The following is a 13153-nucleotide window of genomic DNA, read 5'->3' on the forward strand; positions in this document are numbered from 1 at the left end:
ATGAAGTAACTGAGCTACCACTATGAATCACCACTGTTGATCAAACAATAGCTGAAACTGTTCAACACAATACATATGAAGAAGAAACACAAAAACAAAACACAGATTTAGAAAAGCTAGTTCTTCAACTAAACAACGAGCAATCAGCTACAGAATTACAATATGACGAAGCAACCTACACGAGAAATAACCAGGAACAAACCTTCCCAAATATTACAGACATAGCTGATGATGTAGCAGAATTTATCATAGAGAGAACAGAAGAAAACAAAAGAAAAAGAGAAGAAGAAACAGAAATTATAACTGATCATAAAATTTTCAAAGTTGAAGAAGGCTAGATTTATAAGGACAAAAAGCTCTTAAAATCTGCACTATGTAATTATGCTATGATCCACAACATCCAATTCAAGACAAAAAGATCTGAACCGAGAGAGTACCTGGTAACTTGTGTGGATGACAATTGTAACTGGTTACTTAGAGCTTCAAAGTTCAGGAAAACAAAAACATTTAAAATCAGAAAGTATGTAAAAACTCACACCTACTCCTTGGATATCATTATGGAAGACCACAGGCAGGCTAATTGCAATGTCATTGGGGAACTAATAAAATCAAAATACATGTCAATAAAGAGAGTACACACACCACATGGCATAATCAACGACATGCTAGATGATTATGGTGTTTCAATGGGGTACCAAAAAGCCTGGAGAGCAAGAGAAAAAGCTTTAGAATTGGCAAGGGGAAACCAAGATGATTCATACCAAAAACTTCCCATCTACCTTCACATGCTAAAAGTCTCGAACCCAGGTACAATAACACACCTGGTTACAGACAATAAAGATCACTTCAAATATATGTACCTAGCATTTGCAAATTCCATCAAAGGATGGAAACACTGTAGGCCAGTCATTGTAATAGATGGAGCTTACTTGAAGACATCATTTGGGGGAACTTTATTCACTGCTTCAACAATGGATGCCAACAACAACATATTTCCATTAGCCTTTGGAATAGGAGACTCTGAAAATGATTCATCATGGTTATGGTTTTTCGCAAAGCTAAAGGAGACATATGGAGAAAGAGAAGGTACTGTTTTCTTTTTTATATTCTTATTGAAACAAACTAAACACATAAAATTATCAGTTTAATAATAATCCAGCAATAAAATAATAAAAACAGTGTAAAAAAAATAACAATCATATAAATTAATGAAACCAGTTACTCAATTAGGACAGAATAACCAGTTACTCCATTGTGATTTTGCAAACAGGTATGACAATCATTTCAGACAGGCACAAAAGCATAGAAAATGCTATAGACGATGTATACCCAAAAGCTTTCCATGGAGCATGCATATTCCACCTGTTAAACAACATCAAAGTCAATTTCGGTGTCCATGGAGAGGACCTAAACCTAAACTTTGTCAAAGCAGCAAAGGCATACAGGGTACAATCATTTGAGCACTACATGCATGAAATAGACAAGATTGACACACGCATAAGACCGTATTTACAAAAAATTGGATATTCAACTTGGTCTAGATGCCATGCTCCAACAAGAAGATATACAATGATGACATCAAATATAGCCGAATCAATAAATGCTGCATTGAAAGCTACAAGAACGCTGCCAATCACTACAATGATGGAAGGCCTTCGAAGTTTAGTTCAAAAATGGGTATGGAAAAATGGTAACGAAGCAAATGGAACATTCACACAAGTAACAACAGATATTGAAACTGTGCTTAGAGAAAACTTTATTCGTGCCATTAAATTTCAGGTACCTGACATATATTGAGCACTGAATATTATTTACCAAAACTTTTAGCAACCAGTTACTAAAAAATATCACAGTATCCAGTTTCTAACATGTATTCCTCTACTAAAATAAACAGGTCTTCCCAGTAAACACTATACTGTACCAAGTTGTGGTTGAACAGAAAGGAAATTTTTTGGTCAACCTAATGGAGAAAACATGTGAATGCAAAAGGTTCCAACAAGATGAAATACCATGTGCACATGCAATAGCAGTATTCGCCAAAACACGGCTGAAAACATATGATTATGTTGCTGATTACTACAAAACTACAACTATGAAAGCAACATATGAGTCAACTGTTCATCCATTGCCAAATGAAAGCGAATGGACACTGCCAGAGACTTTAAACAAAATTGTCCTACCACCAAAATCAAGAAAACAACCAGGCCGCCCTAGAAGGAAAAGAATCAGATCTAGAGGAGAACCAAAGGTGCAGATAAAATGTGGAAGATGCGCGCAGCCAGGACATAATAGAAAAACATGCAGGAATGAACCAATCCCAAAGCAGCGAAACCCAACAAAGTCAAAGAAAATAGACAAATAATTCTCTAAAGAATAGATATACTACAATTTCAATTGATGTAATAAAATTGTATATCCTAATGTTTTCTACTTCAATAAAAGTACAAACTTTTTAAGCATTTTACATTTTATAAACTTAATACTCAATTTCATGGTTCCAAACACAAGATATTCAAAATCTGAAGACTCAAGTACCTGGTTACAACACATAATATAGAAAGAAAAAAAAAACAGATACTATAAGTAAATTTAACAAACGACTATATATAAATGAAACCAACGATTTAAAAACATAATTATATAATCACAAATTTAAAAAAAAAAACATGAATATTATAAACTTGATACTCAACTTCCTGGTTCCAACACAAGATATTCAAAATCTGAAGATTCAAGTGCCTGGTTACAACACATAAAATAGAAAGAAAAAAAAAAGGCAGTTACTGTTATCCAAAATACTGGCATAGATGACGTGGTAAGTTATTCACGGACAGGTGGCTGACACTTGGAGGAATTCTGCTAGGATATCGACCAGAAGGCATATTATAAGCAGTAGGCGGCCTAGTCTTACCTGCGACCAGTCTGGTCGATGGTTCCACATGCAACGTAGTGTTTCTATAAAGATCTTTGTAAATCCCGAAATTGACTCACACAATCTCCTGAGTATCCGATTATTTAGGAGAGAATATCTGTAACAGATTCATGTAATCCCCCTTAAGCCTATAAATAGAGAAAGATAGCTCAAGGAAGGGACTTTTTTTTGGCTTTAGAATTATTGGAGACTAGAGTAATTCTACCTGAAATATTGTATTATTCTTCAGAGGTTAGTGAAACTCATTGAACCCTAGTTTTTTTATCACTCCTTTGATTCTCACATCAATAACAATCTAAGTGGACGTAGGTCATTACCAGATCCTGGGGTCGAACCACTATAAAATATCGTGTTCTTATTATTTTTGTCATCACGTTCTTTTCAACGCATTCATTCACGTCAAGCATATTCTGATTCCGTGTCAGTTGACCAAAATCTGGGTCAACATTCTGGTGCTTTCATTGAGAGCTTGATATATCATCGTTGAAAAAACCAATGGCAAAAGCTGCAAGGAAAACTGGACAGACGGCCGCCGCTGCACCGTCAAACCCGCCTCCTCCTCCTCCTGCAAGCGTGGCTGAGGATGAGCCACATTTGGACTTTGAGGAGGAAGAAATGGATGACGCAATGCTGAAGAGTACCTTGGGGGCGTTGCATGAAGAGCTGGCCAATCTGAGGGCCAGCCAAGAAAGTGCTGCTGAAATCATGGCGCGGCAGCAGCAAGAGATTGAACGGCAGCGCGCAGAGTTAAGTGAGAGGCAGGCGGAGATGGACCGTCGCCAGAGCGAAGCCATGGTAGCCCTCGAGGCAGCCTTACAATTGGCTAGGAATCAGGCTGCACCTGCCTCGCAGCCTAAGCATCCTGCGAATGGGCCACCCCACAGGGGTACCAATCCTAGCCCGCCTATCCAACCCTTGAGCCCGCAGAGGCCCGAACAGCCTCAAGTGCCCCACGACGATGTCCCACTGGACCCTGAGGCACAGCCTCCATCCCAAGCTGGTCGCGGCAATCCCCCGCATCAGAGGCAGAATAGGACCGAGCATTAGCCTCGCAGTCCTAGACGCCATAGGGGCGACGAGCCAAACCTACCGAACAGAGGTCAGAATCCTCCTGGTAACAGGAGGAACTCGGAGTTAGGCTCTGCGGTCCGAGGTCCCCCACGGCATGATAATGCATGGGGACACAACGACCAGCGCAGGCCACCCTCTAACGCTCGGGACGTTTCAGCCAGGGATGGAAATCGAGGGAACAGTCGATCCCACCATAGCCATTCAAGATTCAGAGATGGCCATGGGTATAATGAAGCCGACTCAAGCAAGGGAAATGCTGGTCGGAGGAATGAAGAAGGAGGTAGAGGCGGGAGCCAGATACCTCAAGATGGCCAACCCAATAGACGAGATGCTGGGGGGTAGCCCAGGCAAAATAATGTCTTCAACCGGCTCAGGGGTAGCGAACAACGAAGAAGAGACGAGGACTTGAGAGATGTGCTCAACGATCGCCGCGAGCGACATGGCGAGTACATCCCCCCAGCAACAGAGGCCACAGCGATTTCTATCGCTGTACAAGCCCAGATAGATGCCCTCAACCAGGCGGTGCAACAGCTGGTCGGGGGAAGGACATCTCACATCGACCACGACAGGAGGAAAGGCACTCCTTTCGTCCAGAGGATAGCTATGGCAGAGACCCCTAGCAAGTTTAAAATGCCTATGCTTCCGAACTTTGATGGGTACGGTGACCCGGTATCTCACGTTAATAAGTTTGAGATACAAATGGACATTCAGAAAGTGTCCGAAGACGCTCGGTGCAGGATCTTCCCTGCAACACTTTCTGATGTCGCGCAGGAGTGGTTTTTCAAGTTCCCTCCTGCAAGCATAGTTTCCTGGGAGATGTTCGTAAGGGAGTTTTACGGACAGTTCTACGCAGGTCGTGTGCATTCGACCGAGGCAAACCAGCTGGTTGAAATTCGCCAGCAAGATGGAGAATTGCTGAAGGACTACATCCAGCGCTTTATGCGAGCAGCAGCTGGAGCAAAAATAGTGGGGGACGAAGGCAAAATGATGGCCATAACCGCAGGGGTTAGGCGTCGCTCCCCCCTATGGAAGAGCCTCCGCAAAGATGGAGTTAGAACTACCCAGGAATTCTTGGACCGGGCTGATCGGTACATCAAGCTCGAAGATGCCATTGCCGACGATGGAAAGCCTTCAGGCAAGGATAAGAAGGCTGCCGAGCTCGCCAAAGCCGCCAATGGGTCTAAACCTAACGGCAACGGAAAAGGCAACGGGAACGGTAACGGCAATGGCAAGAATGGTGGAAAACGGCCACACAATGAGCCTTCCACCTCCGACAACAAACGAGCCAAGGGTAATCGTTATGAACCTCAGTTCACTAACTACACTGCCCTAGTCGAGTCTCGGGGAGAGGTTTATCAGGCCACGAGTTCCGGTGTGCCTTATAAGAAGCCTGGCCCCATTCGAAAGGATATTTCGAAAAGAGACACTTCCAAGTTCTGTCGTTATCATAACGACTACAGACATGACACCAACGAATGCAACCAGCTGAAAGATGAAATCGAGTTCCTTATTAGACAAGGACACTTGAGAAGATACGTACAGGCCTCGGGAAATTCCCAACGAGAAGCTCCGGGTAGCAACGAGCAAGCGCCCACGCGCCAACGCTCGCCACCTTTGCAGCCTGCCCCCGTGACTGGCACACTCTTAACCATTTGTGGAGGCCCGCACCTCGCGGGAAATAGCGGAAAGGCCAGGGAACGATACGCTCAAACTCTGCGCCATGACCAGGACATCGAGATGATGACTGTGGAGGACCGCGCGCCAAAAAAGGCTCGATCAGAAGAGGGCGAAATAACCTTCTCTGATGGCGATGCCCAACACATCTGGTTCCCACATTCCGATCCGCTGGTCGTGGACATCCAAATGGCCAACATGATGGTAAAGAGAGTGCTGGTCGATACAGGAAGTTCGGTGAATATCCTGTATAAATCTTCACTGGAATGCATGAAATTATCTGTCAAGGACCTGGAGCCCTGCAACCAAACAATATACGGCTTCTCTGGTGAGGGACTCGCCCCTGCCAGATCGATCAGACTACCAGTGATGACAGGTACAGCGCCAGCTACCAGGACATTACTCGCTACTTTTGTAGTAGTCGATTGTCCTTCGGCGTACAATGCCGTCATTGGAAGGCCTATACTGGTTGATCTACAGGCCGTCATCTCTATGTGGCACTTAGCCATGAAGTTCCCGACAGACGCAGGGGTAGGACGCGTGTTGGGAAACCAGAGGGAGGCCAGAGAGTGCTATAACGCATCAATTACGAAGGCAAAAAAGGGAACATCGAAAAGCACTACTTCAGATAGGTTGCAGATGGCAGTTGATACACAAGCCCAATCCAGTGATGAAGTCACCAAATAGGGTGTTGCCCAAAGGGGGGATAGAGATCTAGATCCTCGCTTTGGGGATTTTGAAGAGAACGTTGGACCCGTCGAGGACCTGGAAGAGGTCCAACTCGACGAAAAAGACCCGAACAGAGTCGTAAAGGTCGGGAAAAACCTAGAACCAACCACGAAGCACGCGCTGGTGGAATTTTTGCAGAAGAACCAGGAGGTTTTTGCCTGGTCGCACAAAGACATGGCTGGGATAGACCCTGCAGTTATCAGCCATGTCTTGAATATAGACAAGACTTTTCCACCCGTGCAACAAAAAAGAAGGCTGCTCGATAAGGATAGATCGAGAGCCTTAAAAGAAGAAGTGGAAAGATTAAAGGAGAATGGGTTCATCAGGGTGGCATTTTATCCATCGTGGGTCTCCAATCCAGTGTTGGTTCCCAAGCCTAACGGCAAATGGCGAACTTGCATGGATTTTACAGACCTTAATAAAGCCTGCCCAAAGGATTGCTTCCCACTCCCAAGAATCGACCAGCTGGTCGATGCTACTGCAGGACACGAGATCCTCTCGCTCATGGATGCATATTCGGGCTACAATCAGATTATCATGCATCCCCCTGACGAGGATCACACCAGCTTTCAGACCGATACGAGCTTATACTGTTACAAAGTAATGCCCTACGGACTGAAAAACGCAGGTGCGACTTACCAGCGGCTAGTCAACCACATGTTTAAGGAGCTGATCGGAGTAAACATGGAGGTATATGTGGACGACATGCTGGTAAAGTCTAAGAAAGCAGAAGGACATGTGAAGGATTTACAAGAGTGCTTTGATGTATTGAACAAATACCAGATGAAGTTAAATCCCCTCAAATGTTCCTTCGGAGTTGGATCAGGGAGGTTTTTGGGGTTCATTGTAAATTCAAGAGGAATCGAGGCCAACCCCGACAAGATAAAAGCCCTGATCGACTTGAAATCGCCAGAAAGAATCAAAGATGTACAAAGTTTAATCGGGAGAATCGCATCCCTAAGTAGATTTATTTCGAAGTCAACAGACAAATGCGTCCCTTTCTTCAATCTACTTAGGGGCAATAAGAAGTTTGAATGGACAGGAGACTGCGAGCAAGCTTTCCAAGTCTTGAAAGCCCATATGGCACAGCCTCCCGTTTTATCAAAGCCAATCGAAGGAGAAACTTTGTTTATTTACCTGGCGATTACTGAAGTTGCTGCTAGCGCGGTGCTGGTACGAGAGGAGGAAGGCGTACAAAAAGCGGTCTACTATGTTAGCAAGAGGCTGATCGGGGCAGAACTGAGGTATCCACCAATTGAGAGGTTAGCATATTGCTTAATCCTGGCCTCTAGGAAGCTGCGCCCTTACTTCCAAGCCCATCCTATCACAGTTTTAACTGACCAGCCCCTTCGGCAAGTCCTCCAAAAACCAGAGGCGGCTGGGTGATTATTAAAATGGGCAGTCGAACTCGGGCAGTTCGATAGAACTTATTCACCGCGAGCAGCAATAAAGGGACAAGTCTTGGCTGATCTTATTGTAGAGTTCACAGAACTCCCAGACAGCGAGCAGTGCGAATCGCCTAGTGCGCCTGAGCCTCAAGAGAAAGCTCCTTCGTGGAAGTTATTCACGGATGGGTCGTCCAACGAATCCCACGCTGGAGCGGGAGTGATATTGATAACGCCGGAAGGGCATCAATTTCACTGCGCCATCAGGTTCGACTTCACCGCGTCAAACAATGAAGCTGAATACGAAGCACTCCTCGCTAGATTGAGAATGGCGAAAGACATGAGCATAAAGACGCTTGATATTTACAGTGACTCACAGCTGGTGGTGAATCAAGTTCTAGGAGAATATCAACCACGAGGCTTAAAAATGGTAGCCTACTTGAATAAAACAAAAAACCTGCAAGCCCAGTTCATGGAGTACACCCTCCAGCAAATACCGCGGGATCTGAATTCAAACGCAGACGCCTTAGCTAAACTCGCGAGCACGAAAGATGCTGACACTTTGAACATTGTGCCAGTAGAAAGATTGAGTGAGCCAAGCATACAAGCGGTTGAAACCAGTATGGAAATTCGAATGGAGGATACATGGATGGCACCTTACTTGGAGTATCTGACAAACGGTGTGCTACCAACAGATAGAAACAAAGCCAGAACTCTACAAAGGCAAGCCGCTAGATACATACTGGTCGATGGTGTTATGTACCGAAGAGGATATTCCATGCCACTACTCAGATGCGTTACACCAGAAAAAGCTATGGAACTCATGAAAGAGGTGCATGAAGGCTTCTGCGGGGATCACGCTGGGGGGCAGAGTTTGGCAAAAAAGATTCTAAGGCAAGGCTACTTCTGGCCAACTATGAACGAAGATTCAATGGAGTTTGTACGAAGATGCGACAAATGTCAAAGGTTCTCCAAAATTCCACGAGTAGCTCCAAACGAATTGAAACAGATGCAAAGTCCGTGGCCTTTTGCGGTATAGGGGATAGATTTGATTGGGTCCCTGCCCACAGGAAAAGGTGGAGTAAAATACGCAGTTGTGGCAGTCGACTACTTCACCAAATGGGCCGAAGCTGAACCGCTTGCTACCATAACAACCAAGAAAGTTCTTGACTTTGTCATCAAGAACATTGTTTGCCAGTATGGTTTGCCCCGAAAGATCGTTTCAGACAACGGAACCCAATTTGACAGCGACTTATTCACCGACTTCTGCGAAAAGCATGGAGTTATTAAAAGCTTTTCATCAGTTGCGCATCCCCAAGCAAACGGGCAGGTCGAGGCCGTAAATAAAACTCTTAAGGACACCTTGAAGAAGAGGCTTGAAGACGCCAAAGAAGCATGGCCAGAGCAGTTGCCTGAAGTCCTCTGGTTATATAGAACGTCTCACCGAACAGCGACAGGACATACCCCATTTTCCTTAGCCTACGGATATGAGGCTATGTTGCCTGTCGAATTAGATCCCCCCTCACATCGACGCCTAACATACGACCAGGACCAGAACAGCCAACTGATGATGGAGTCCCTAGACTCAATTGATGAGATAGGGGAGAAGGCCCAACTCTGAGTTGTTGCGTACCAACAAAAGGTCGCCCGGTACTTTAACTCCAAAGTTAAAGAAAGAAAATTCAACGTCGGTGACTTGGTGCTGCGACGAGTTTTCTTAAATACCCGCGATCTTAAATACCCGCGACCCCACTGCTGGAGTACTCGGACCTAATTGGGAAGGACCTTACCAGATTGAAGAAGTCCTTCATCCGGGCACCTACAAACTTGCACGCCTAAACGGAGATCTCGTTCCACGTTATTGGAATGGAGAACACCTGCGCAAGTATTATCAGTGAACATTCCTTTTTAAAGGATTGGCTTGTATTAAATTTTATTTTTTACAAGTTTTGCAAAGAGGGTTAGCCACGTTGTATGGCTAATTGCTCATATATGTAAGATCTTATTTTAGGATCACTCGTAAAGACATGTTTAGTCCATTTTTAATACGAGATTATAAGGGACTGTGCGCAGCCAGTCATTCTTGCCAACATTTGTAAATTTATATTTACAAGTATTTGTTCATTACGTGTGTTGTTTTGCTGTATTACAAGTATTACGTTTCCACCCGAGCAGAAATGTTCGAACAGGTCATGGTCAAGGCAAGTGACCAAGGGCCTAAAGCTCCTCGATCACTTGGGGGGCATATAAGGCACATTGATAGCAAAGCGTACCATGAGGTATGTAAACACATGAACAAAATGAGTGAAAGCATGCTAAGGAACTTAGAGTATTTTTCAAAATTTATATTTTGTTAAATCAAGCCAAAGTACTATGCTAAGTTCGGTCATACGGACAGATGTTATAGTAAATGAAAATATTATAACATTATAAAGCAATCTTTTACACCGCAAGCATCACTGCTTGGATGTAACTGTTCAAATAAAAGGAAAAGTTTGCTGCCCATGTAGCAAATTCAAAAAAAGATAAAGTCTTTACATCACGACCCGTGGGTCGTGTAATAAAAAGAAAGAAAAAATAATAATAAAAGCTCAAGAGGCATTAGGAGCAGGAGGGTCTTTATCAGCGTTCTGATTGGTCGCATCCTCAACAACTCCTTCTTCCTCTGCGCCAGCGATGCTTGGGGAAGCAGGGATCCTTGCTCTTGCCACTTCTTCAGCCAATCGAGCAGTGCAGCGGGCCAGCTCAGCATTTCTAACATCTTCTGAAAGGTAGTCGAAGTTGGCACCCTGGTTGTGTTTCCAGAAGTTATAAAAACACTGGAGCGTCGCATTCTTGTACCTTTCCAGATCTTTGGCATTCGAAAGCTTCAGCTGCTCTACTTGGCTCTCAAGAGCAGTCATGGCCTTGTCCTTGGACTGGAGCTCCTCGCCCAGTCTCTTGCATTCGCGATATTGGACTCGGCTGGCCTCCTGATACTCCTCCCTTTGTTTCCTCATGACTGCCTTGGCAGCTTCGACCTCCGCCAACTTGGCCACCGCAGCATCCTTCTACTGGGTGACCGCCTCCAACTCCTTCGCATGCCTGGCCTCTGCAGTCTGAAGCTCCTCAGCTGCTTTTGCCTGGTACCTCTCGATAGCCTTTGCCCGGGCATGGTCAATGGTGGCTTGGGTGCGGGTACGAGCAGCAGTTGCAGTCAGCAAAGCCTGTGGACAAAGGATAAAGTTAGAGCCTGTTGCAAAGAATAAAAGACTAAGGCCAAAAAGATAAGGGGCACTTACGCTGGCCATTTCATTGAGGGCCATGTTCAGAATTTGGTTGACCCCCATATTCTCTGCCTCAGCCATTGCATCCTTGCAGCGGTCGTACCTCACGATGTGTGCAAGGCGGTCCTTGGCTGCTCACAGGGCGCGGTTTGAGAGTTTGGCCCCGAGGGCTTCGTCCCGCTGGGTCTGTTCTTTGGCGGCTGCAGGTTGAGGGTTTGCCGTCGCAGGCGGAGTTTCCTTTTCAGCAGGAGCCGAAGGCTGGGCAAAATTTTGCCCAGTTGGTGCGTCCTTGGAAGGATCTTCTGTTCGACCCTTCTTGGCAGGAGGTCCCTGGCTTGTTTCGCCATTATGTCTCCTAGACGACTTTCGCCGAACCAGAGGAACTTCTACTTCCTCCTCAGCTTGGTATAAATCGAAGACATTGGGAGTGGCCATATCTGCATACAAGTAAGCACATGCAAATGATAAGATAAAGGCAGATAAAAACTCTTTATAAAGCAGAAAAAAGGTCACAAAGTTAATACCCGAGCTACAACTACTGGTCGCAATACTATTGACTCTATTAGTCACACACTCACTATCTGGCACGAAGAAGTCTGGCCCTAGATTTGGAATATACGTAAATGTTGATGCCGTTTTTCGTCAAACAGTGAAAGAAGAGCACATAAACAATAGTTGATAATGGCCGATTGAAATAAAACAACACAAACACGCAGTTTTTACGTGGTTCAGCAGTTAAATCTGCCTAGTCCACGAGTCTTTGTTATTAAACTCAAGATTATCTCTAGGAATTCTTCAGGAATGAATTCTCCAGAGTTTTCTCTCAAGAATCAGAATTTCGGTCCTTTACAATGGTGCATGGCCTCTCTATTTATAGAGAAGGCTAAAGAATACTATCCCACATATTTTGGGTAGTTACTCTTTTTGTATAAATAAAATAAATGGCTTTAAATGCCTATAATCAGATATAAAAGGAAACGTCCCCTGAAGACCAGGGGACGTATAACTGACCAAATAATATCCCATGATTCTAGGGAATTTACAATAATAAATGAGGATTACATCTCATATTTATAACACTTGTAGATATTCAAGGTGGTTATCACGTATCTCTAAGGCTTTAGCCTCCCAGGTTTCCCGTCACCTTTCGAGCTGGAGACATCTTCCGAGGTCACATGGCTTTCGAGATCGTATGTGCGTCGAGCTCGGGACCCCTGACCCGAGGTCATCCCTTGAGATGAATGTGTTCCCGGAGCTATCTTTCGAGATCATGAATACTTCGAGGTCACCATACTCGAGGTCGTCTACATCCTACAAGCTCGACATACAATCCTAGAGCATGTTTCCAACCTTATGAGTCCACTTTTTTGCGAATCCAACTTTCGAGGTCATAATTAACATAGCTCGAAATCTGGGTGTAACAGTAAAGTTGCCCTCCCTGTCAAACAAGTGACAGAGAATTGGCAAGCTATTTAAAAGCAAAATAACTGTACCGTTTTCATCGGAGGATTCCCCCAAGTCCACAATCGGCTCTTTGGCCTTTTGTTTCCCCTTGCCCTGGGGTGCAGAAGGCCTTTCTGCGGAAGGATTGCCCGTGGGTTCCCTGATGGTAACCCCCGTCGGCCTCCTGCGCGGAGGAGACACGGGAGGTTGCTGCTCGGGAACCCCCTCGGCAGTGGCATCAGCAACCACGGGTCCTCTTGTTTCATGGCGAGGAGCCAGAAGGCCAGATAGCCTCAAATTTTCATCAGTAACCAGGGACTTGACGCTTTTTTCTGCGTCTGTCATCCTGGCCAATGCGTTGGACCTCAACACCATGTCTGGTGTTGGGGTCGGACGTAACCATGGGCCTGAAAGACAAAGAGTATTTTAAGAAAAATGAAGGAAAATTCGCTGATGAAAAATATCGACCAGTAAAAGCAGCATTTACCTCCTCGAGCGAAGGCCAGGTTGTTGCTGGTCATGTCCGGAGTAAGGAAGTACTCCTTGCTGTACTGCCCCACGTTGGATATGTGCGTGGTGTCACTCAGGAACGTCCGGTTTGTCTTCTGGTGACAAAGATGGAAAAAGCCCGTCCCATACTGTTGAGGGTTGGA

The 13153-nt window shown here is 44.9% G+C and overlaps 1 protein-coding gene across 1 annotated transcript; it reads left to right on the top strand.

The window, feature by feature from the left end:
• The first annotated feature begins 557 nt into the window (after positions 1–557).
• LOC133806814 (uncharacterized) lies at positions 558–2362 on the top strand. Its single transcript, XM_062244902.1, has 3 exons — positions 558–1086; positions 1271–1779; positions 1895–2362. The coding sequence occupies exons 1-3, from the start codon at positions 558–560 to the stop codon at positions 2360–2362; spliced, it is 1506 nt and encodes a 501-aa protein (XP_062100886.1).
• Positions 2363–13153: the final 10791 nt, after the last annotated feature.

The sequence above is a fragment of the Humulus lupulus genome, chromosome X (assembly GCF_963169125.1).
Source record: "Humulus lupulus chromosome X, drHumLupu1.1, whole genome shotgun sequence".
Classification (NCBI taxonomy): Eukaryota; Viridiplantae; Streptophyta; class Magnoliopsida; order Rosales; family Cannabaceae; genus Humulus; species Humulus lupulus.